Source organism: Malaclemys terrapin, chromosome 4 (genome assembly GCF_027887155.1).
Source record: "Malaclemys terrapin pileata isolate rMalTer1 chromosome 4, rMalTer1.hap1, whole genome shotgun sequence".
NCBI lineage: Eukaryota > Metazoa > Chordata > Testudines > Emydidae > Malaclemys > Malaclemys terrapin.
Genome location: NC_071508.1, coordinates 25,028,088 through 25,050,537, shown reverse-complemented (window position 1 = coordinate 25,050,537; position 22,450 = coordinate 25,028,088). Strand labels below are relative to the sequence as shown.

The 22,450-nt window shown below is 50.4% G+C and overlaps 2 protein-coding genes across 2 annotated transcripts; one reads left to right on the top strand and one right to left on the bottom strand.

Annotated features, from left to right (window-relative positions):
* Window positions 1-880: 880 nt before the first annotated feature.
* On the bottom strand, window positions 881-18,079 carry LOC128836446 (beta-microseminoprotein-like). The gene is made up of 5 exons (XM_054026737.1): window positions 18,028-18,079; window positions 12,649-12,754; window positions 6,710-6,812; window positions 3,561-3,633; window positions 881-1,089 (listed from the first exon to the last, which is right to left on the bottom strand). The coding sequence occupies exons 2-5, from the start codon at window positions 12,752-12,754 to the stop codon at window positions 1,078-1,080; spliced, it is 294 nt and encodes a 97-aa protein (XP_053882712.1). The 5' UTR covers window positions 18,028-18,079; the 3' UTR covers window positions 881-1,077.
* Window positions 7,136-8,391, top strand: LOC128836445 (myb/SANT-like DNA-binding domain-containing protein 1). The gene is made up of 2 exons (XM_054026736.1): window positions 7,136-7,842; window positions 8,050-8,391. Exons 1-2 carry the CDS (start codon window positions 7,266-7,268, stop codon window positions 8,082-8,084), a joined length of 612 nt encoding a protein of 203 aa, XP_053882711.1. The 5' UTR covers window positions 7,136-7,265; the 3' UTR covers window positions 8,085-8,391.
* Window positions 18,080-22,450: the final 4,371 nt, after the last annotated feature.

The following is a 22,450-nucleotide window of genomic DNA, read 5'->3' as shown; positions in this document are numbered from 1 at the left end:
CCGCACTCACCTCCCCGGCAGCTTAGCGCTCCGCTTCCAGAACTGCTTGCTGCTCTCAGCGGCCATGGCTGAGGCTGGGGTCGGGCCCCGGCCGGCTCCGGGGGGACGAGCAGGGGCGGCAGGTCCCGGAGCCGCGGGCCGAGGCCGCTTCACCTCCTCCCTCCGGAGGCCCCGCGGCCAGGCTCCGGCGCCGCCATTTTGGATCCGGGAGGGTAAATCCCGGCCATTGGCTACCTGGCTCCACGGCCTCCGGCTCGGCCAATCCTGAGCCGGGATCCTACCGCGTCATGAAGCGAGGGAGTCCGGGCCTGGCAGAGGGGCGGGGCCACGAGAGGCGGGAGAGACCATCTGCGTGCAGGGAGGAATAAACCATTTCCACTGGAGGGATGAAGTGGAGTGAACCATCTCCACTGAGGCGGAGGGAGGGTTAGGTTAAATCATCTCCACTGGTTGGGAAAACGGAGAAAGCACTCTGCTTGCGAGAGGAGTGGGAGAATAGGGTAAATCTTCTGTCTTGGGCAGGAGGGGTAGAGTGGGTTAAACTATTTGCGCTTGGAGGGAGTTACACCATCTGCACTGGGGAGGAGAAGGTTAAACCATGGTCACCAGGGAGGCGGCGTGAAGTAGGATTAAACTAAGGAGTGGGTTAAACCATCTTCACTGGGGGAGGACAGATGGAGAGGGTTAAGCCATCTGCACTGGGAAGGAGGGGGTGATGTAAGATTAAAGTATTTGCACTGGGAAGGAGTGGGTGACAAAGCTGGGGGGCACCTGCTGCCGGGCCCCTTATAATTCAAGTCCAACCCCAGTGTTTCCATATCACTTTGTTACCGAAATATCGGGTCCACCTAGCTGAGAGCCAATAACAGCCAGACAGGGATAAGGAAGAGTTGCTTTATTCTGCAGAAGAAAGGAGAGCTTTGCACCTTAGTACAAAAACTCTGTCTTACACACATTTTACAGATCCTTTATACACATTCAGACAAAGGTCCTTGCAGTGTTAACACTTGATTGGTGGTTGTCAGACCCGTGCTTTTGCTATCTGGTCAGTGAAAACCGGCTTGGGACCAGCTCCAACTACCTTAAGGCCTTGAAGGGAAGACAGTTGAAAAGTTCAGGCTACTGTGTACTTGAAGTGTCTGCTTCCCCCTAATGGCCACTGGTTGACATAAAGGCTGCTCTGTTAAGGGGGGGTCACTAGTAACTTTCACAGTTCCCCCCTTCGGGCCTGACAAATTCAAAAATTGTCAGGCCCGTTACGCAATTTGCGATCAAGCTGGAGGGATAGATACTGGATTTTCTTATGGACAGCAGAGCTTTTGATCAAAGCATTACACAGGCATTTGGCACATTGTATCATTGTCCAAATAACACATAGAAAGAAAAGAATCCATTTAACAATTGTTTGAAAGAGCCCCGTAAACCATGACCCAAGGTCTGGAAGGAGGTCCTCAAAACTAAAGGTGTGATCAAGAGATAAAGCACGGAAAACAACAGCAGCATTCTTAATGGCTTGTAAATCCTGCTCAATTAAGCCAGAATGATTAACATAGAAACAATATTTTTCCCCGATGCGAGCACAAGTCCCCCCCTAATTGGTTCATATGCTTGGAAGGAGCATTGAGAATGTTTGTACTTCCACCCAGAAAGTTTCCAAGTATGTCTCCATGGCCACAGATCAGATGGTACTCCTGATGTGTCTGTAAGGGCAGTGGGCCAAGCCTGATGCTCTAGATCATTCCGAATGGCCATTAGCTGGTCATTCAGGAAATCCTGAATTTCTGAACATGCTAGATCCCACTGCAATGCCTTCCCAGCCTCAGTGATATTCAATACCATTTCTGTCAGCAACTTCTGGGTCATAGAACTAAGGACGGAGATAACATGTAACTCACCAATTCCACCCTGTACCTGGGTTAGCTGTGCCCCAATTTCTCATCATGTTTTGGTTCTTAAAAATAGCCCAAACTGCTCCTGCACTATTGGCTAGGGATACCATACGTCCGGATTTTCCCGGACATGTCCGGCTTTTTGGGCTCCAAATCCCCGTCCGGGGGGAAATCCCAAAAAGTCGGACATGTCCAGGAAAATCGGGACATGCGGTGCCGGGCCGGGGGCTCGGGGGCCGGGCCGTCGGAGCGGGGCTGGGCCGGGCCGGGGGCTCCAGGGCCGGGCCGGGCGCTCGTGGGCTCGGCCGGCGGTGCCGGGCCGGGCCGGGGGCTTGGGTGCCGGGTCGGCGGTGTCGGGCCAGGCCGGGGGCTCGGGGGCTCGGGGGACGGGCCGGCGGTGCCGGGGGACGGGCTGGGGACCGGCAGTGCGGTGCCGGGGTTCGGGGGTGCTCGGCCGGGGGCCCGGGGGCCGGGCTGGGCCGGGGACCGGCAGTGCTGGGCGGGCCGGGGGTGCTTGGCCGGGCCCGGGGCCGGCACCGGCACCCCAGGGCCCGAGCCGACCCAGGCTGGAAACGCCGGGGGGGCCAGCCTGGGCCGCGCCTCCTCCCCCCACACCCCCCATTACCTGCTTCAGGCTTCCCCCGACTCAATGTTCGCGGGAAGCAGGGGAGGGGGCGGAGACTTTGGGAAGGGGGCGGAGTTGGGGCGTGGGGGCGTGGGCGGGGCTGGGGGCAGGGCCGGGGCCCCGTGGAGTGTCCTCCTTTCGGAGGCACTAAATATGGTAACCCTAGCTTTAACTAGTATAATGGGATTTCATTATTCTTTTCCATTGACTCAGGTTCTTATGACATGGTTCTAAAAGCAAATTCCCTGCTGCTTTGTCCTCCTGCTCTGCTCTAAGGTGCAATTCATCTTGGTCAATCTTCTGGGATAGAACAGTCATCACAATTCTGCCTGTATCTGCTTGGAGGCTTTATTAAGTACAGTAAGCTAAAAGTATCTTTTAAAAAAAAATGCAGGCCCTGATCCTGCAAGCATTCATCCATGTCAGTCTATCTAAATGCAAATAAAACTACCCATGTGCTCAAGGTTAAGCAAGTACATGTTTACAGGAGCAGGGCCTGGGTTTGCAAGTAGGGTTTGGGGAAATACTACAGTACAGAGCAAAGGTGCCATCTAGTGGCTCTGAGGCAAGTAGCTCTCAAACTATGTCTAGGGTTTCAAAAATTCAGAACTGAGGTGGATGCAGAAGCCAGTGAGAGGTCTGAGACCTATTGTGTTTGACTCATGTTTAATCCTTTCTCAGCCAATGTGTCCTTCCTTGGTTGCTGGGATGAAGCAGTCTCCTCTCTCCTATTTCCCTCCTGCACTGAAAGGAGGGGTGGATCACTAGCAATAGACGCCTCTACAAAGGAGGAGGTGAGGAAGCAGGTTCACTCATCAGAAGCAAAATAGTCATCCAGGACTGATCTCGTCATACATCAAAATTATTATGGCTTAACAGCTATACATTGCTTTGCTTTGTTACAATATGATTCTCAACGGTTGACTGTGCTTAAAATTTTAAGGCTTGTTTTTGTCACAATAAACATGCCTCAGAAAAGGGACTTGTGGCTAAATCACCCAGCTCTCAACTTCACAGCTCTGGAAAGGGTTGACTTTCCCCCTCACCTGGTAGCTGCAGGATTCCACGTCGAAAACAGACTCACATTTCTCTTGGTCATAGCCAACAGGGGTGACAGCTCTGTCATGGGGAAAGAGAACAAACAGTAGGGTGAGAGCAGCAGAGCACCTGGATCATCAGTCTTCCCCCAAAGGCTGGGAGAAAAGCCCCTCAGGCTGCTGCTCTCTCTGTAGTTACTAGGGCAGCAGGCGAGAGTCTAAGAGCTGCTGCTGGCCCTTGAGATTTCAACTCTTTACCTTCCTCCTCCCTTCCCCCAATTCCTTTCACCCTCCTAATTGTGCCCACGTGATGGTGGTTTGTTCTTGTTTTTGGTGTGTGTGTGTGTGTGTGTGTGTGTGTGGTGTTTTTTTTTTTTTTTAACAACTAAAACTCCTCTAGCATTCCGGGTAGGGTCACTGTATGCTTTTGCAGTTTCCCTTTGATTCCCCAATTCCTCCTCTTTGTTCTGCCCTTATCTTCTGCCCCCCTCTCCATCTCTGCATTTCAGGTGACTATATCACCTTCCCCACTGGTGTGTGTGTGTGTGTGTGTGTGTGTGTGTAACCTACAATGTTTGAGGACTAGGGTTACCATATTTAAAAAATAAAAAAAGAGGACACTCCATAGGCCCTAGCCCCGCCCCCCAAAGTCCCCACCCTAACTCCCCTTCCTCCCTCCCAGCCATGTGGAATGGGCTACCCGAGCACTACCAGCTTCACGTTTTGCGGGGCAGCCTCCAGACCCTGCGCCCCCGGCCGGCGCTTCCCCAGCGCAGCTGGAGCCCAGGAGGGGAAGCGCCCAGCCGGGGGCGCAGGGTCTGGAGGCTGCCTGGCAAACCATGAAGCTGGTAGCACTCGGGCTGCGGGCAGCCCCTATGCCTCCGGACCCCAGCCGCCGGCCGGGCACTTCTCCTCCCCGGCTCCAGCTGCTCTGCTCCGGCGGCACAGGGTCCAGAGGCACAGGGGCTGCCCGAAGCCAGTAGCGTTGGCTCGGGCAGCTCGGCTCTTAAACAGAGCCGAAGTCTGAGTCCAGGGAAGAGCAGAGCAGCCGCGGGAGAGGAAGTGCCTGGCCGGTATTTTTCCCAGACATGTTTGGCTTTTTGGCAATTCCCCCCGGACAGGGGTTTGATTGCCGAAAAGCCAGACATGTCCGGGAAAAACCGGATGTATGGTAACCCTAGGGAAACATTAACTGGAGTCAGAGCAATTAGTGCAGCAGGTTGGGGCCATGCCCAATTTAGGATCAGTCCCAGCTGAGAGGAGTAGGGTGATTGCTAAGGGAAGGACTTTGAGGCAAGAGGCCCAGAGGGAGAGTAGGCTGTGGGATACTTCCCCCAAGAAGGAGGCACTGGCAAACGGCCCGCAGAGCCCCTGGGAAAGGACAGGAGGGGATCCCCCAGAACCTTTTCTGCAGTACTCCTTCCTAGGCAGTAATTTCCCAGTTTGTATATGTGCAACTGATTGTTCCTGCTTCAGTGGAGTACTTCGCATTTGTCCTTATTGAATTTCATCCTGTTTACTTCAGACCATTTCTCCAGTTTGTCCAGATCATTTTGAATTTTAATCCTATCCTCCAAAACTCTTGCAACCCCTCCCAGCTTGGTATCGTCCGCAAACTTTACAAGTGTACTCTCTATGCCATTATCTGGGCTGGAACCCACAGTAGAGGCAGGGCCTGGGTTCCCCTACAGGTCACTAGGGATGGTGGTGTGAGTATCCTGATATAAGTGGGTTAGGGACCAACGTGCTTCAGAGTTGGGCTGAAGGCCTTGTGGGAAGTTGTTGGACTTTTTTTTTTGTAGGGGAGAAGGGGGCCCTGCTACCTCAGAAGTGGTGGAACAGAGCATGACCTGGATAGAGGCTGAGTCACAAGAAGAAGCACACCATTGGAGTGCTGAAGCGGCTGTCAGCAAGGGGAGCCAGAAGAGGGGAGCCACAATGGGGTGGGCTGGCTGAGGAGTCATGCTTCTACTGGGGACCAGAAAAGCTGCATTCTTAGAGTGGAAACACCGGTGGGAAAGAGGGCCTAACACAGGAAGGGTACGTCTACATGTCAAAGAAATACCCACGTTGCTGAGTCTGAGCCCAGGTCAATTGACTCAGGCTTGCAGGGCTTGGGCTGCAGAGCTAAAAATAGCAGTGTAGATGCTCCCATTCAGGCTGGAGGCTGGGCTCTGAAATCCTGCCTCCCTGTCAACTTGCGTGTAGAGCCTGGACCAGACTCAACAGGCTATTCTCTGGCTAATGGCGTTTTTGTAACTATGCAGCAGAGCAGCCTGGTTTTCTCTCCATGCTGTGACTGGGGGACAATATCACAGAAGAGGGTCCCAGCTGGAGGGCCGTTTGCAACATCTCCCCTCCCATGACACAGAGGCTATCCTCTGGTTGCAATCCTGGACGTTGACCCTGCATATGAGAAGCAGGGGCAATAGATGGCAATCACGTCTGAGTTGAGATGTGGGAGTCTTACTTATGACCATCCTTCCTCAGTCAGCCAGGCCTATGCAGGATGAAGAGCCTAGGACTTGAGAAGGTAGCTGAACCCCCTTGCAGGTGATCATCCCCCATGAGGGATGAACAAGCCTGGGCAAACTGTGGGATGGCGTTTATTACCAGGGCGATGGGCCATGTGATTATGTATGTACAGCACCTTGTTCAAAGAAACCTGGTCCTACCTGGGTTTTGGCTCAGCCTCTTATGAAGAAAGAAACCAGTTGTGAAATTCTAATCTTGAATTTTGTTTCTGAGCCTGAGCCACTCCTGCAAAGTTCAGGCTTGGTTTAGCCTCTTTTCTATACTCTGAGGGCAGAGAGGAAGGACAGTCCAGGGGCTAGGGCTAGGATTAGGAAGACTTAGCCTCTGTGACTTTGTCTGTCTGTGCCACCGTTCCGCATCTGTAAAATGGGGATAGTAGTATTTTCCTACCTCACGGGGAGCAGAAGGTAGCTGAAGAAGATAGATACACTAAAGATTGTGAGATATTTAGGTACTGTACTTATCTAGCCTTATTACTGTAGTATGTTAGATAAGCAGTAGAGCTGTATTCTTTGGGGGGGGGGGGGTGCACGCCATGAAGAGTGTTTGTCCAAACCAAATAACCCCAACCCAGACGTTGTGGTGTATTTGTTTTTGTTTTGTTTTTGTTTTTTTTCACTCACATGTTGCAACAGGCCACTATTTCTCGGGTGCAATAACAGCGTAAGCAATCCTTGGTGTACCAGTAGACACCAAAGTCATGCATCTCTCCATCCCTAAAGCAGCCTGGATAGAGGAGACATAATAAAACTAGTGAAAATACAGAATTAAAAATGTATATTAGGCCTGGTCTACACTAGGCGTTTATGTCGAAGTTAGCGCCGTTACATCGAATTAACCCTGCACCCGTCCACACTGCGATGCTATTTAGTTCGACATAGAGGTCTCTTTAATTCGACTTCTGTACTCCTCCCCGACGAGGGGAGTAGCACTAAATTCGACATGGCCATGTCGAATTAGGCTAGGTGTGGATGGAAATCGACGCTAATAGCTCTGGGAGCTATCCCACAGTGCACCACTCTATTGACGCTCTGGACAGCAGTGCGAGCTCGGATGCTCTGACCAGCCACACAGGAAAAGCCCCGGGAAAATTTGAATTTGAATTCCTTTTCCTGTCTGGCCAGTTTGAATCTCATTTCCTGTCTGGACATCGTGGCGAGCACAGCAGCACTGGCAACGATGCAGAGCTCTCCAGCAGTGATGGCCGTGCAGTCTGTGAATAGAAAGAGGGCCCCAGCATGGACTGATCGGGAAGTCTTGGATCTCATCACTGTGTGGGGCGATGAGTCCGTGCTTTCCGAGCTGCGATCCAAAAGACGGAATGCAAAGATCTACGAGAAGATCTCTAAAGACATGTCAGAGAGAGGATACAGCCGGGATGCAACGCAGTGCCGCGTGAAAATCAAGGAGCTGAGACAAGGCTACCAGAAGACCAAAGAGGCAAACGGATGCTCCGGATCCCATCCCCAGACATCCCGTTTCTACGAGGCACTGCATTCCATCCTCGGTGCGGCCGCCACCACTACCCCACCAGTGACCGTGGACTCTGAGGATGGGATAGTGTCCACGGCCGGTTCCTCGGACATGTTAGGGGACGGGGAAGATGAGGAAGGAGATGAGGAGGGCGAGGCAGTCGGCAGCGCTCACAACGCTGATTTCCCCGACAGCCAGGATCTCTTCATCACCCTTACAGAGATCCCCTACGAAGCGTCCCCAGCCGTTACCCCGGACACAGAATCTGGGGAAGGATCAGCCAGTAAGTGTTGTAAACATCTAAACATTTATTTTTAACAGAACAGGAATATTAACAATTAAAAGAATGGGTTGTTCATGATTACTGTGCCCTAGGCGCTTAACAGTTTAGTCATGGGCAGTGCAAGTTTTGAAAAAAAATCTAGCAATGTCCGGTTTTCCGTGATTGTCCTGCACAAGCCGCTCTACTGTTTAGTCCCTGCTACTGCAGCTACAGTAAAATGCGGTCTATATGTCCGGGGATAGAGCAGTAATCCTCCTGGGACATCTCGATGAAGCTCTCCTGGAGGTAATTGGAAAGCCGTTGCATGAGGTTCCTGGGGAGAGCGGCCTTATTGGGTCCTCCGAAGTACGACACATTGCCGCGCCACGAGACTATCAAGTACTCGGGAATCATTGCTCTGCACAGCAGGGCGGCATACGGCCCTGGTCTTTGGAGGCTTTCCCGGAGCATTCTCTCTCTCTCGCTCTCAGAGATCCTCATCAGGGTGATGTCGCCCATGGTGACCTGCTTTGAATTAGGTAGGGGAATGTTAGTGTTGGGACTGCTTGCCCGTTCCTTTACAGAACTGTAACCGCTGGTTTGCAGCCATGTGGTGGAGGCGGGAGAGGGGCAGCCGAAAGGGATCGTTCCCGGGGACAGCCGCGAGGGGGTGGGACAGGGGCAGAGTTCCCGCTTGCCGGATTGCTGGCAGCAGGGACTGACATTGCTTTAAATGTGAAATGAGGCCAGTGGTAATATAAAAGTTTTAAACTGCCACAAGTCTACGGCTTACCATGTCTGCCTGCAACAGAAATTCCATTGTGCTGCCCTGCTTCTCAAATGTGCTGTGCAAGACCCCAGGCACTGAATGCGAAGGCCGAGAATTCGACCTTGTGCTGAGTGCGCATGTGATAGGTGCTGTGCATGGTCTTGTTCACAGAGAAAGACTATGTTCTTTGTTCAACAACTACATTTATCTTTCTGAGGAATTCACTCCCTTTTTCCCATTTCCACAGCCCCATCTGTGACTGTCTCACAACCTAGCCTGGCATCACACTCCCAGAGGCTAGCGCGGATTAGGCGTAGGAAGAAGAGGACACGGGAGGACATGTTCTCTGAGCTTATGGCCTGTTCCCAAGCCCAGGCAGCACAGCAGACCCAGTGGCGGGAGAACTTGACCCGAATGCACCAAGCAAACATGGATCGGGAGGAGAGGTGGCGGCAGGAAGACCAGCAGGCGACTCAAACGCTGCTTGGACTACTGAGGGAGCAAACAGACACGCTCCGGCGCCTTGTGGATGTTCTGCAGGAACGGAGGCAGGAGGACAGAGCCCCGCTGCAGTCCATCTCTAACCGCCCTCCCCCGCCACCAAGTCCCATACCCACCTCACCCAAAGTGCAAAGAAGGAGAGGCGGCAGAGTCCATGCTAACTCTCACTCCACCCCTGCAGAGAGCTCTAGTAGCAGAAGGCTCTCATTCCCCAAAATTTGAAAAGTTCTTTCCTTCCCGCCTGACACAAGCCCCCGTCCAAGTTTCACCTCCCAGTTCCATGTGTAGTTGATAATAAAAAATACGTTTCTGTTAACTACTGTTTCAATCATGTTCTTTTGGAGGAGGAGGGGAAAGGGGGTTGGTAATTGGACAGGACAGTCACCTTTGGCAGGGTACATAGGCGGGGGCAGGCACAGCAGCAGGGCACATACACAGTGCAGTGATGCAGTGACTAGTTACCCTGGTTAGTCTGGGAGGTTGTTTTCATGTTATGTGGTGGGGGGTGGGTTGCTCTGTGACTTTGTGGCGGGGAAGGGCAGTTACAGATCTTAAGCGGCGGTCCTTATGCAGGATCACAGAGCCACACAGCAGGGGATCTGTAACCGTCCTCCCCCTGCCACAAAGTCACATAGACCCCCCATACACACAGTCCCGATCAGGAGGGGTGACAGGCTCCGTTGAAACAACCATCCCACCGCAGCGGAGCCTGTCAATCCTTGAGTTTAGAAGCTGCATTCGCGTCACTACACTACACCCGCTCCGCACCACAGTCTGCGTCCCAGTTTTAAAAAATTCCCGCGAAAACAGTATTAAAGAAAACGGTGTGCATTAACAAAGTAGAACTATTTTTATTTCGAAACGTGTGTTGGAAGGGGGTGAAGGGGGTATGTAACTGGATAGGATAGTCAACATTAACTGGGTAAAGAAACGGGGGCAGGTTCAGCTTCTCTGTACACAAACTTTAAAGTCACAGGTTACCCTGCTCACTCAGGAACTTTGCTTTCAAAGCCTCCCGGATGCACAGCGCTTCCCGCTGGTCTCTTCTAATCGCCCGGCTGTCTGGCTGTGCGTAATCAGCAGCCAGGCTATTTTCCTCAACCTCCCACCCCACCAGAAAGGTCTCCCCCTTGCTCTCACAGAGATTGTGGAGCACACAGCAAGCTGCTATAACAATGGGGATATTGGTTTCGCTGAGATCACAGCGAGTCAGTAAGCTTCTCCATCTCCCCTTGAGACGGCCAAAAGCACACTCCACCACCATTCTGCACTTGCTCAGCCGGTAGTTGAAGAGTTCTTTTTCAGTGTCCAGGGCGCCAGTATAGGGCTTCATGAGCCAGGGCATTAGCGGGTAGGCTGGGTCCCCGAGGATGACTATAGGCATCTCCACATCCCCAACAGTTATTTTGTGGTCCGGGAAGTAAATACCTTGTTGCAGCCGTCTAAACAGACCAGAGTTCCTGAAAACACGAGCGTCATGAACCTTGCCCGGCCATCCCACGTAGATGTTGGTAAAACGTCCCCTGTGGTCCACCAGTGCTTGCAGCACCATGGAAAAGTAGCCCTTTCTGTTAATGTACTGGCTGGCCTGGTGTTCCGGTGCCAGGATAGGGATGTGAGTTCCATCTATGGCCCCACCGCAGTTTGGGAATCCCATCGCTGCGAAGCCATCTATGATCGCCTCCACGTTTCCCAGGGTCACTACCTTTGGCAGCAGTACATCAACGATTGCCTTCGCTACTTGCATCACAATAACCCCCACGGTAGATTTGCCCACCCCAAACTGGTTCATGACTGACCGGTAGCTGTCTGGCGTTGCAAGCTTCCAGAGGGCTATGGCCACTCGCTTCTGTACACTCAGTGCAGCTCGCAACCGGGTGTCACTGTGCTTCAGGGCAGGGGACAGCAACTCACAAAGTTCCAGGAAAGTTCCCTTCCGCATGCGAAAGTTTCGCAGCCACTGGGATTCATCCCAGACCTGCAGCACTATGCGGTCCCACCACTCAGTGCTTGTTTCCCGTGCCCAGAATCGCCGTTCCACGGCATCAACATGACCCATTGCCACCGTGATGTCCTCGGCGCTGGGTCCCCTGCTTTCTGAGAGGTCTGTGCTACTCTCAGACTTCAGGACATCACCGCGGTGCCGTAGCCTCCTCGCCTGACTTTTCTGCATCTGCCTCAGGGAAACCTGTATGATAAGCTGCGATGCGTTGAGAGCGGCCACAACTGCAGCGATGGTCGCAGCGTGCTCCATGCTCGCAGTGCTGTGGCGTCCGCGCTGTCACTGACTGGAAAAGTGCGCGAACTGATTTCCCGCCGGCGCTTTCAGGGAGGGAGGGCGGGAGTGATGGACGGATGACGACAGTTACCCAAAAGCACCCTCGACACATTTTGTTACCCAGAAGGCATTGCCGGCTACACCCAGAATTCCAATGGGCAGAGGGGACTGCGGGAACTGTGGGATAGCTGACCACAGTGCACCGCTTCGAATGTCGACGCTTTCACCGTTAGTGTGGACGCACAAAGTCGAATTACTGTCCTTAGTGTGGACACACACGTTCGACTTTGCAATATCGATTCCAAAAATTCGATGCAAGTAAAATCGAACTACTCTCGTAGTGTAGACAAGGCCTTAGTGTGTGTATATGCCTTGAGCTTGAATGTTGTGCCAAAATCTGGGTGCAGACTGGGGCATAAATAAGAATAACCTACCTGGAAATAATTTCACCCTCTCTCCTAGCCCCAACTACCTTCCTCAAAGGGCCCCCACTGCAGATGTTGCACACCTCTGACCACTTAGCAGCAATTAAGAAGTTTACTAAAGTGTGACATGACATGTCATGCCTATGAGCCAATGTGAACAATGTATATCGTGGTAAACATACTAGTCCAAATTCACCCCTACTGGCACAGACCCTTGTTAGTTGCTTAATGGAGTCCTCAGCTAGCATAGTGGCTCCTACACCAGCCCCTTCTGGGCCACCAGTTTCCCTGTGTCTAGGGATCCCTTGGCTGCCGGAATAGCAGTTGTAGGCAATCTACACAAATCAGGGCAGCCTTCAGGCATAGCCCAGGACAAGTTGACCCCAGATCAGAGGATGGCAGAGGTGGCTAATATCTCACCTTTGCCCCTATCCATCCTGAGCAGTACCAGGAGCTCCATGGATGGACCTGAAGATCTTGGGTTTCTGCTTTGATTCTAAGGTTGCTTTTTGTCTCCAGGAAAATGCAACACAGTGGATTGGCTCCAATTAATATGTGGACTGTTACTGCCAGTGAACCAAAGCTAGGGTCCTGAACCAGACCCCTTGAGAGTCTAACATCCTTCATTAAACTGGAGGGGGGGAGAATGCTTGTCCTGATGCTCCCCATTTTTCCCAGGGTGAATTTATTACCCTGCCCTCATTCCATCCTATTGTTTCATGCCCTTCCTTCCCTCCCCACCTACGGTGAATGGACAGTGACTAAAATGGACAAAACCAGCCTGGCCTTGTATTCTATTGTAAGTGTCTTCTACAATGCTGAACATGGAATAGTTGAGGGTTTGCGGTTCCTACCTTTTTTGTTGGATACTTGCTGGTCTTGGATGGGTTCATAAAAACACTGGGCATTGGATAAGGTCATTGCAATGACAAAGGTAAGAAGGAAGCTCAAGAAGTGCATCTGTATAAGAGAAAGAAGCAGCCGCATCATAACTAGGCAGAAGCTAACTGAATGATAATTAGTAGTAGAGTTGAGTAACTTGCAATGAATAATTTGTCTCCTTAACATAACCTCTTTCTGCCAGCAACATATCCATGTCCAGATCTCAATTTCCTCAAATGCACTCATTATGAAACTATCCAACAATGGGTTTGGTGATTTATTGATTTATTTATTATCTCTAGGAGCTCTCTGAATTTATTCTGTTTGATCTGCATGAGCTAGTCACGATGGGCTAGATAAGTCACTTGATCTTGTTTCTGGTCCCCGGGCCAGAAAGTATAGTATAAGAGCAGGTTGCTGTGCACAACTGCATTGGATTTAGCTAATCACTGGAGTAGTGAATCCCTCTGTGCTGGGTAAAAATGATCAGCCAAAATGACAAACTCTTTGAGTTCAGTGGGAGTGATCCTTTAAAGAAAAACTATGGGTTCCTTCTTAAAAAACAAACAAACAAAAAAAGACATTTAACATGGCTTTTTTTAGAGAGTTCATTGTGTGGAAATCAAAACGGTGATATCGTCCTGAAACCCACTGTTCCTGAGTCCTTGTGACTCCATGTAGGGAAAAGGAGCTCCCATCTCTTCCCAGTGACCATTTCTAGTGAGACAAAGCTGAAGGCATCTTGGGCAGTCACAGGAGCAAGACAATAGGTTGTAAGACAGCCACTAAAACCCCATTGCTCAGAGCCAGTGTCAGCAGAGACCTTCCCCTCACTAATAGTTACCCCCTCCTCCAACTGATATGCAAATGATACAAATTCAAGGTGAATTACAATCCATTTTCTAGCTGAACAGGTCCTGCTGTCTTCAAAGGTTGCTAGGGTTACCATACGTCCTCTTTTTCCCGGACATGTCCGGCTTTTCGGCAGTCAAACCCCCGTCCGGGGGGAATTGCCAAAAAGCGGAACATGTCCGGGAAAATGGCGGCTCTGTTTAAGAGCCCGGCTGCCTGAACGCTACCGGCTTCGGGCAGCCCCGTGCCTGGAGACCCTGCGCCGCTGGAGCCCGGGAGGGGAAGTGCCCGGCTGGGGGCGCAGGGTCTGAAGGCACGGGGCTGCCCGAAGCCGGTAGCGCTCCGGCAGCCTGGCTCTTAAATAGAGCCGCGGGGACTGGAGCCTCCAGCCGCCGGGGCTGTGTGTAACTGACACTGTGTCAGTTACACAGAGCCAAAGAGGAGAAAAGCCTCCAGCCCCCGGGGCTGTGTGTAACTGACACAGGGTCAGTTACACAGAGCCCCAGCCGCTGGAGGCTCTGTTTAAGAACCGGGCTGCCCGAGAGCTACCGGCTTCGGGCAGCCCCCTTGCCTCCGGACCCTGCGCCCCCAGCCGGGCACTTCCCCTCCCGGGCTCCGGCGGCGCAGGGTCCGGAGGCACGGGGGCTGCCCAAAGCCGGTAGCGCTGGGGCAGCCTGGCTCTTAAACAGAGCCTAAGAGGAGCAGAGCCTCCAGCTGCGGGGGCTCTGCTCCTCTTGGGCTCTGTGTAACTTATACAGTGTAAGTTACGCAGAGCCGCCGGAGCCCCGGAGGGGAAGTGCCCGGCCGGGGGCACAGGGTCCGGAGGCATGGGGGCTGCCCAAAGCCCGAGCGCTACCGGCTTCACGGTCTGCTGGGCAGCCTCCAGACCCTGCGCCCCCGGCTGGGCGCTTCCCCTCCCGGGCACCAGCTGCGCTGGGGAAGCGCCGGCTGGGGGCGCAGGGTCTGGGGGCTGCCCGGGAAACCGTGATGCTGGTAGCACTGGGGCAGCCCTTTCCCCCTGGCTGGGAGTGGGAGGGAGGAGGGGGCGGAGTTAGGGTGGGGGAAGGGGCGGAGTTGGGGCGGGGCTAGGGGTGGGGAAATGGGCGGGGCCATGGCCCGTGGAGGGTCCTCTTTTTTTATTTATGAGATATGGTAACCCTAAAGGTTGCTCCACATTCTCCAAGGAGGTACAGTCATCTGCTCGGCATGCCTACCAACTTCCCTGCGCGAACTATCTTTCTTTGACCCAGAGAAAGCAGGATGGAAAAGACCTCTCCTGATCCGGAAGATCTAACAAGTATCCTACCTGTAACTTGCCAAATTTGGCTTAAGACCAATCACAGAGGCACATAATGCATTTGGTGGCTCTGCACTGCCCAACCAACAGCCTGAGAACTAACCAGCTGACACAGGATCTCGTCTGCACTCAGCTGAGCGTGTTCCCTCTCCTGAGCATGTGCATTCTACATGTGCACACTAGTGCAATGTGTCCCGGTCTGACTAGGCCCTTTTTCTACAGCTCAGTGAAGGAAAGGTATGTGTGACGGCATGGGCCAACCCCACGTTGGGCCAGTGGAACTCATTGCCAGGGGATGTTGTAAAACTATAAGGGGGATCAAAGAAGAACTAGATTAGTTCATGGAGGATAGCCTCTGATGGATCTATTAGCGAAGGTGGTCGGGGTGCAACCCCATGCTCTGGGTGTCCTTAGCCTCTGACTGCCAGACGCTGGGAATGGATGCATCATTCAATGATTGCCTGTTCTGCTCATTCCCTCTGAAGCACCTGGCATTGGCCACTGCTGGCAGACAGGTTATTGGGCTAGATGGACCATTGGTCTGACCCAGTATGGCCACTCTTGTGTTCAGAAGGGGTTAATGAGCGCCTGAGAACTCAATCCGCCCTGCCCTGCTACGCATGGTGTCTGGACCGAGGAGTTAAAAGGGATTAACTGGTTCCAGTGGGGGCTGACTGGGAAGGACAGTAGATGGCTGGCTGCCAGTGCCATGACAGGGCAAAGTAGGAAGCGATCCAGAGAGGCAGCAAGAGGCAGCGGAACCAGGCCTCGACGGCCTGCGAAACAGTCCCTGGATAGGAACCCGGAGGAGAGGGAAGGCCTGGGTTCCCCTATGGGCCCACCAGGGAGGGTGAAGCAGATCCCCTTGGCAAGGGGCATGGTCTATTGAAACCCCTTATAATAGAGGTAAGGACTAGTGAGTCAACTGTGGACCCAGCCTGAGGCAGGCAGACTATTGTTTGTTGGGCTATTTGTTTACCCTGGGAGGGATGGGACGCTACCTATGACCTGGCCGGAAGGCTGAGCTGCAAGAAGAGGCATTTGACTGCAGGGCTGGAGTGGCTGTCAGCATGGATGCAAAAGGAGGAGAGCCTACTCTGGTGTGCTCAGCCAGGCGGTGAGTCACACTTGTACGGGGGCTGCACACGCACTGGGAATACTTGTGTATGGCTTTAAAATCCAGTCTGTGTGATTCTGACCTTCCCTTTCTCTGAATGTTCCTGCCAGTTAAACTCAACGGCCCAACTGTTCATGCACAGTGAACCCAGGCAGGGTGAGATCACAGCCAAAGTGAGTCCATTTGCAGGCAGGGCGAAGCCTTAGGTGAGGTGTGGCATTGCCAACAACCAGGGCCGGCTCCAGATACCAGCTTAACAAGCAGGTGCTTGGGGTGGCCAAGGGAGAGGGGCGGCACCTGCGGCAATTTGGGGGAGCGAAGGACCTGCCGCTTAACTGCTGCCGCCGCCGCCAATCGCGGCTTTTTTTTTTTTTTTGCTTGGGGCGGCAGAAATGCTGGAGCCGGCCCTGCCAACAACTGCAGCTTAAACAAAGACGTGCACGGTCACAACTGCAGGTTTGCGTGTCTGGATCTTCCTGGAAGCGGTCTGGTTACCCAATGGAGCTCCTTCTGATGTGCCCCAGGGTGACTGAGAGCAGATTCAAGTTCAGTGGGCTCAGATTTTGCTTATCATTTTGCTGGTGCAAATCTGGACTGGCTCCACTGAAGTCAATGTTATGGAGATGAGAATCTGGCCCAATGGAATTACACTGGTGTCAAACTAAGATCAGAAACAGACCCATTCAGTGCATGACAGAACTTTATTAAGGCATAAAGGTAGGAAGGATGGTCTAATGGTGAGGGCGCTACCTTGGGATTTGGGGGACATGAGTTAAATTTCCTGCTTCACCACAGAATTCCTGCGTGACTGTGGGCATGTCATTTAGTCTTTCTGTGCCTCCATTTCCCATCTGTAAAATGGGAATAATAGCACATCCCTACATCGCAGGGGTGTTGTGAAGATAAATACTTTAAAGGTTGTGAGGTGCTCAGATACTATGGGAATGGTAGTAGCTAAGACAGATAAAATTTCATGTCTCAGATTTTCAAATCTAAAGTTAGGCTCCTAAATTTATAGTTGGGGTCCTAAGTCAGTGTTCTGATCTTTTCATAAGTGCTGAGTCCCCCTGCAGCTCCTACTGAAGTAAATGGAGTTGTTCCTATTTATCACCAGGGTTCAATTTGGCCCGATATGTGCAAGGTGTGGTACTGAATTACTGCTGGTGAAGCTGCTGTGCTTGTAGCTTTGAACTTCCTGCCTTTTAGAGTTAAATTCTCAACCTTAATGTTACAGTGATTGTGTGAAAGTCCCATAGCAGTCAGTACTGTGGAAAAGTTGTCTGCTTGAAAAGTCCTACGGAACATACGCTTAATAGCTGTTGCACATAATAGATGCTTAAAGCGAAAAGAAAAGCCTGATTTTTACAGGTGTGTGGTATCTGCATTTCCCTTGGCTTCAATTACAAATTCTCAGCACCTCTAAATTCAGGCTATAAATGAATGGTGGCGAAAGAAGTAAACCTTAGCCTTGCTGTTGTGACTGCCAATCATGATGGTGTCTTTCAGTTATGTGGCTCCCTGTCTACTAAGAAATGGACAGAGATCACCCAACATAGAGACAAACTGCCTATCAAGTGGTAGTGATTTTCATCATACCACCTCATCCAGGATTGAATTCAAACCAGTAACCAAGAGATAAGATACCCCCCCCCCCATATTTGTTAAAGGTGTGCACACACTTGCATTCATATTCAGGACCAAATTCTCCCCTCACATGTGTGTACAATTTCCACCAGACAGTGAAAGTTGTACATGTATAATCAAAGGCAGACTTTGATCCTTTGTCTTCCATCAGACCTAGCTGCATTGACTCAGTGAATATGCCCTAGATCAATATAGGCTAATGTTACAATAGCCAGCCTGTAATTAGCCTCCTATAGCCTTCTAGATCCGTTTTTGGAGAATCAGAGATAATTTTAGCATCCTAACATCTCCCAAAACCCATCAGGTTACACACACTTAATGTGTATATACTGCAGCAAACACTTTTAAAACTCATTGGTAAGATATTAAATACATTAGCTTTCACTAATAAAGCCATATTGCAACATTAAAATAAATAGCAGCATATGCCTCCCATCATACCTTTAAAATCTGGAGTGCACACTTTGACTTCCCTCTGCAAAGTGCTTCTCTTCCAAAGAGTACAGGGTTGTGTTTGCAGAGTCTATTTCAAGGACTTCCCTTCTTCCCACCCCCAGCACTCATTTTGAGCCACCTGACTATTACTCCACACTTGTACAAAATCACTTATCTTGTGCTAAGAGGTGTAGCAAACAGTCCCCAGGAACACCACTTTGCTCCAGGATTCAAGGACAATTTCAGGGTCTCTAGTAACAGTAGTGAGGGGGAAAACCCTTAGGAAGAGTTATTGGTTTATTTCTTTCCATACTCACATCTTCCAAAAATAGCAGCCGCAAGTCAGAATTGAGGCAGAAAAAAGTCAGAGGTGGCTGTTTCATGGCTTGATACAACATTCAATTAGATGTTAGCTCCCAAACCTAGAGTAAGAGTAAGAGTAGAGCTGGGGTCACTGTTGCCAAATTCAAATCGAGATCTGGAATCTCCCAATGTATAAAGGGTGTTTGGAGTTGGGGACTCATTGAGCTAGAGAATAGCTGTGAATTTCCAATCCTGTCCTGTTATCTGAACCATCCTCACCTGCACCTTCTGGGTTTGGGTCTGCGACTTTGGTTTAGGCTCTAACGAAAGCCAGTGTCTTTTATTCATCATTGCTCAACTTTCTATGCCCCTGATCTTGTGTTTCTGACTGTCACTTCCTATCATTTCACCAAAATCTGACAACCCCCAGCAATGTAAGCAGTAGAGAGGTACGCCCTCTCCCACTTGCTTGCACTTCACACCATCAGTTCATTCATACCCTTTGTAGTAAGAAGAGGGCCTGAAACATAAGGCCTTGTTTCAGAGGCCTGGTATGAGGCCTGAAATAAAGTAGTGGTCAAAACTTTTCTGAAGCAAAGTCAGGTTGTGAGCAAGAGGTAGGCCCTGTTCACAGAATTTGGCAAGCACAGGGCTGATATTGCAAAAACACATATTCCTAAGAGGTGCTGGGCACGGAGCACTCACACAAGCACATTCCAGAAGGGTGGAACCAGAATACCTTGATACCAGCACATTCCCCAAAGATAACAGGAACACATTGATCCATCCTAATTATAAGGTCAGGATGACCGCATGATGGATAGAGATGTTTTGATCAAACCAACAAATAGATCAGAGGGTGGCACCTAGAGATGTTGGGTGATATGTAACTTGTTTGTATTTGTGTATAAAGATGTATCTCAGAGGGAGTATCTTTGGCTATAATGGAAAGTCCCACCATTAACTGAGCTAGTCCATTGCAACGGTCATACATGTGTTAGTGTACCTGTCACCATTGAGCCAGGACATTAGGACCGTGCTTTGTTGATGACAAACCTGACCAAGTTCCTTTAGCACAAACAGAGTCTGTGGATTTACTGGGCAGTTTGAATAGGGCCTGCTGTACAGGCTATCTGGCCACAGTCAGTACAGTATGCCGAAAGAACACACACAGCCAACCTACACACACAGCCAAACATCTGACCACACCCTTCTGTATCCATAGCCATAAGGCCAGCCCACCATCGGAGCATAAAACTCCTTCAGTTACGATCTGTGTGTTCAGAAAATGTTCTTTTCCACCCCCACCTCCCAGGCACCAGCCATCAAATGATCTTGCTGCAAATACCAGAGTGTCCTGTCCTCATCCTGTTGTCTAGCTTGCCATCCTATGACACGTCTCGGGTGGACAGAATATTTTCCCTTTGATGTTTTGTCATCTGGAGCAGTTATATGCTATTAGCTTCTCCCATTCAGTAGTAAGGCTAAGCTTCCACTTTTTGGTTTGTGACAATTATAAACTGGGTTGTCCTTTTAAGAATCTGAATTTTGAGTTTAAAGGGTTCCCTTTAATCAATTTCTTGGCTTTTGTGTCCATTGACACACCTAAATTGACCCTCTTCCCTGTGTTCTGGAAGAAGAGTTTTGTTCATACAACCCATTGAAAAGATCTTTCTTTGTCTCCCCCTTTAAGGCTATACACAGCTAAGGCAAAATTTCTGCTAGACGAAGTTTTCAACTGTCCGTTTGTTCTCTCTCTTGATGGATTGATGATCCTGCAATCTTGTAAGCATACTTTGAATTCAGAATTGTTTGGCTTTCTAAGAAAAGATTTTAATACTTTTGTCCTTATAGTATTACAACTAACTTACAAATGTATCTGTCTTCCCATCCATCATCTGTTTGTCTGCCTGGTGAATGCTTCCATCACCGTGGTATCTAAGTGCCAAAAAAGCATAACAACATTTATTTTTTTAACGAGGAATTTCCTTAACTTTTTCAATAGTATTGTTTAAGAATTACTGTTATTACCAGCCCACCACTGTACTTTACAAGTCAGTGGATGCAGAGCTGTAGGTCCAGTGGAATCTCTGAGGCATACCATATCCTGCAGCATGTCTTTTACCCTGTATATATTAAACAAGTACCTGCTCAATTGTTTTATTTAATCAATTAAGTCTTTCATTAATTACTTTTCTGCTCTGGGACCAATGACTTTAGCACAGTTAAGGAATGTAATAACCTGGACTCTTGTGTGTTAGTCTGCCAGGCTTAGAGAGTCCTTTATAAATGCCATCAGATGTTTGGCGAATTCAATAAAGTTAACCAGACACAGCAAAGCACATAACTTTAACCATCAGAGGAGTCCCATTGACTTCAGCTGTTAATCGTGGGCTTAAGTATACACTTAGTCCTTTTTTGGAATGGGGCACTGGTGAACTTTGTAAAGTCTGCCAAAACTTGATGGAGCATTCAAAGATTCAGAATGCAGAACTTCTAAACAGGTATCCAGGCTTGCTAGAGCTAGCCCCATGCACTACATCTCATCAAAGACTCTTGACTGATACATGTTTGACATTTGTAGGCCTAAGCATTTTTGAGAACTGTAACTGTTTGTTCATGGTGCGGAATGTTGTTCTTGCTGCAACGTTGCTACGGCTGCTCAGTTTCTGGCACACCGATGTCAGCTGCGCTAGCGGCTGGTGCAACTGCTGATTCGCTGTTGTTCATAAAGAAAGACCATAAGCTCAGTTCAGTGGCAGAGGCACTTGGCCAGGTTTATGGTCTATGAAACACTGTCCTAGCACCCTGGCTCCCTGGTTACAGGTAGACTAGGGAAGTGGTTCTCACTCAGGGTACGTGTACCCCTGGGGGCATTCAGGGGCTACACCAACTCATCTAGATACGTGCCTAGTTTTACAAAAGGCTACACAAAAAGCACATGCAAAGTCAGTACAAACTACAATTTCATACACACAATGAGAGTCAGCATTTTTTTAGTAACAATGTACTATGACACTTTTTTGTATTTTTATGTCTGATTTTGTAAGCAGGTAGTTTTTAAGTGAGATGAAACTTGGGGTATGCAAGACAAATCAGATTCCTGAAAGGGATACAATAGTCTGGAAAGATTGAGAAGCACTGCACTAGGGTGACCAGATGTCCCGATTTTTATAGGGACAGTCCCGATATTCAAGGCTTTGTCTTATATAGGTGCCTATTACCCCCCACCCCCATTTGCTATCTGGTCACCCTAAGGTACACTAACAGTGCTTCTCCAAGCCGGTCCGCTGCTTGTTCAGGGAAAGCTCCTGGCGGTTCGGGTCAGTTTGTTTACCTGCTGCATCCGCAGGTTCGGCCGATCGCAGCTCCCACTGGCAGTGGTTCACTGCTCCAGGCCAATGGGGTCTGCGGGAAGCAGTGCGGGCCGAGGGATGTGCTGGCCACCGCTTCCCGCAGCCCCCATTGGCCTGGAGCAGCGAACCACGGCCAGTGGGAGCTGCAGTCGGCCGAACCTGCGGACGCGGCAGGTAAACAAACTGGCCCAGACTGCCAGGAGCTTTCCCTGAACAAGCGGCAGACCAGCTTGGAGAAGCACTGACCTAACGTATGTATGTATGCCCACAACAATGGTACCCCCTCAGTCAGCGCACCAGGATGCTGCTCCCTCAGTGAGTGCAAAGATACCCCTCTAACGACTTCTCCTTTTATACATCAATACAAACAAGTTACATATTACATTCCATATACTTTGTTACTATCCTGTACCTGCTAGTTGAACAAAACATCCTCATCCATTATCTAGTCATCCCCTCCTTATCTTACAAGGGGTCTGTGTGTCCCTGTACCATCTCCTAGGAATGTGTTTATGCAGTTTCTTGAGAGTCTGGGTGTTCCTGTACCATCCTCTCAGCTCAGGACTGTGCTTGCTTGGCTTTAGCTAATACCTGATGGATTGCTACTTTGCCAAAGCCAGGCCTACTTTGGTTCATACTGTGACTTATGCTTAGGGCTCGAGCAAAACCTCCGTAATAACAAACAAGAATGACAAGAACTTTCATGGAGAATTACACCTATTTTTCCTAAACCTCAGAAGTGGCTTGTCTGCTTGGCCTCCAGATTTGCC

Coding starts and splice junctions, on each gene's coding strand:
- LOC128836446 (XM_054026737.1), bottom strand. CDS start 12,754: ATGCACTTCTTGAGCTTCCTTCTTACCTTTGTCATTGCAATGACCTTA. Junction 6,813..12,648: donor GCAAGTATCCAACAAAAAAG/GTAGGAACCGCA, acceptor TCCTCTATCCAG/GCTGCTTTAGGGATGGAGAG. Junction 3,634..6,709: donor ATAGTGGCCTGTTGCAACAT/GTGAGTGAAAAA, acceptor TCCCCATGACAG/AGCTGTCACCCCTGTTGGCT.
- LOC128836445 (XM_054026736.1), top strand. CDS start 7,266: ATGCAGAGCTCTCCAGCAGTGATGGCCGTGCAGTCTGTGAATAGAAAG. Junction 7,843..8,049: donor ATCTGGGGAAGGATCAGCCA/GTAAGTGTTGTA, acceptor CTGCTACTGCAG/CTACAGTAAAATGCGGTCTA.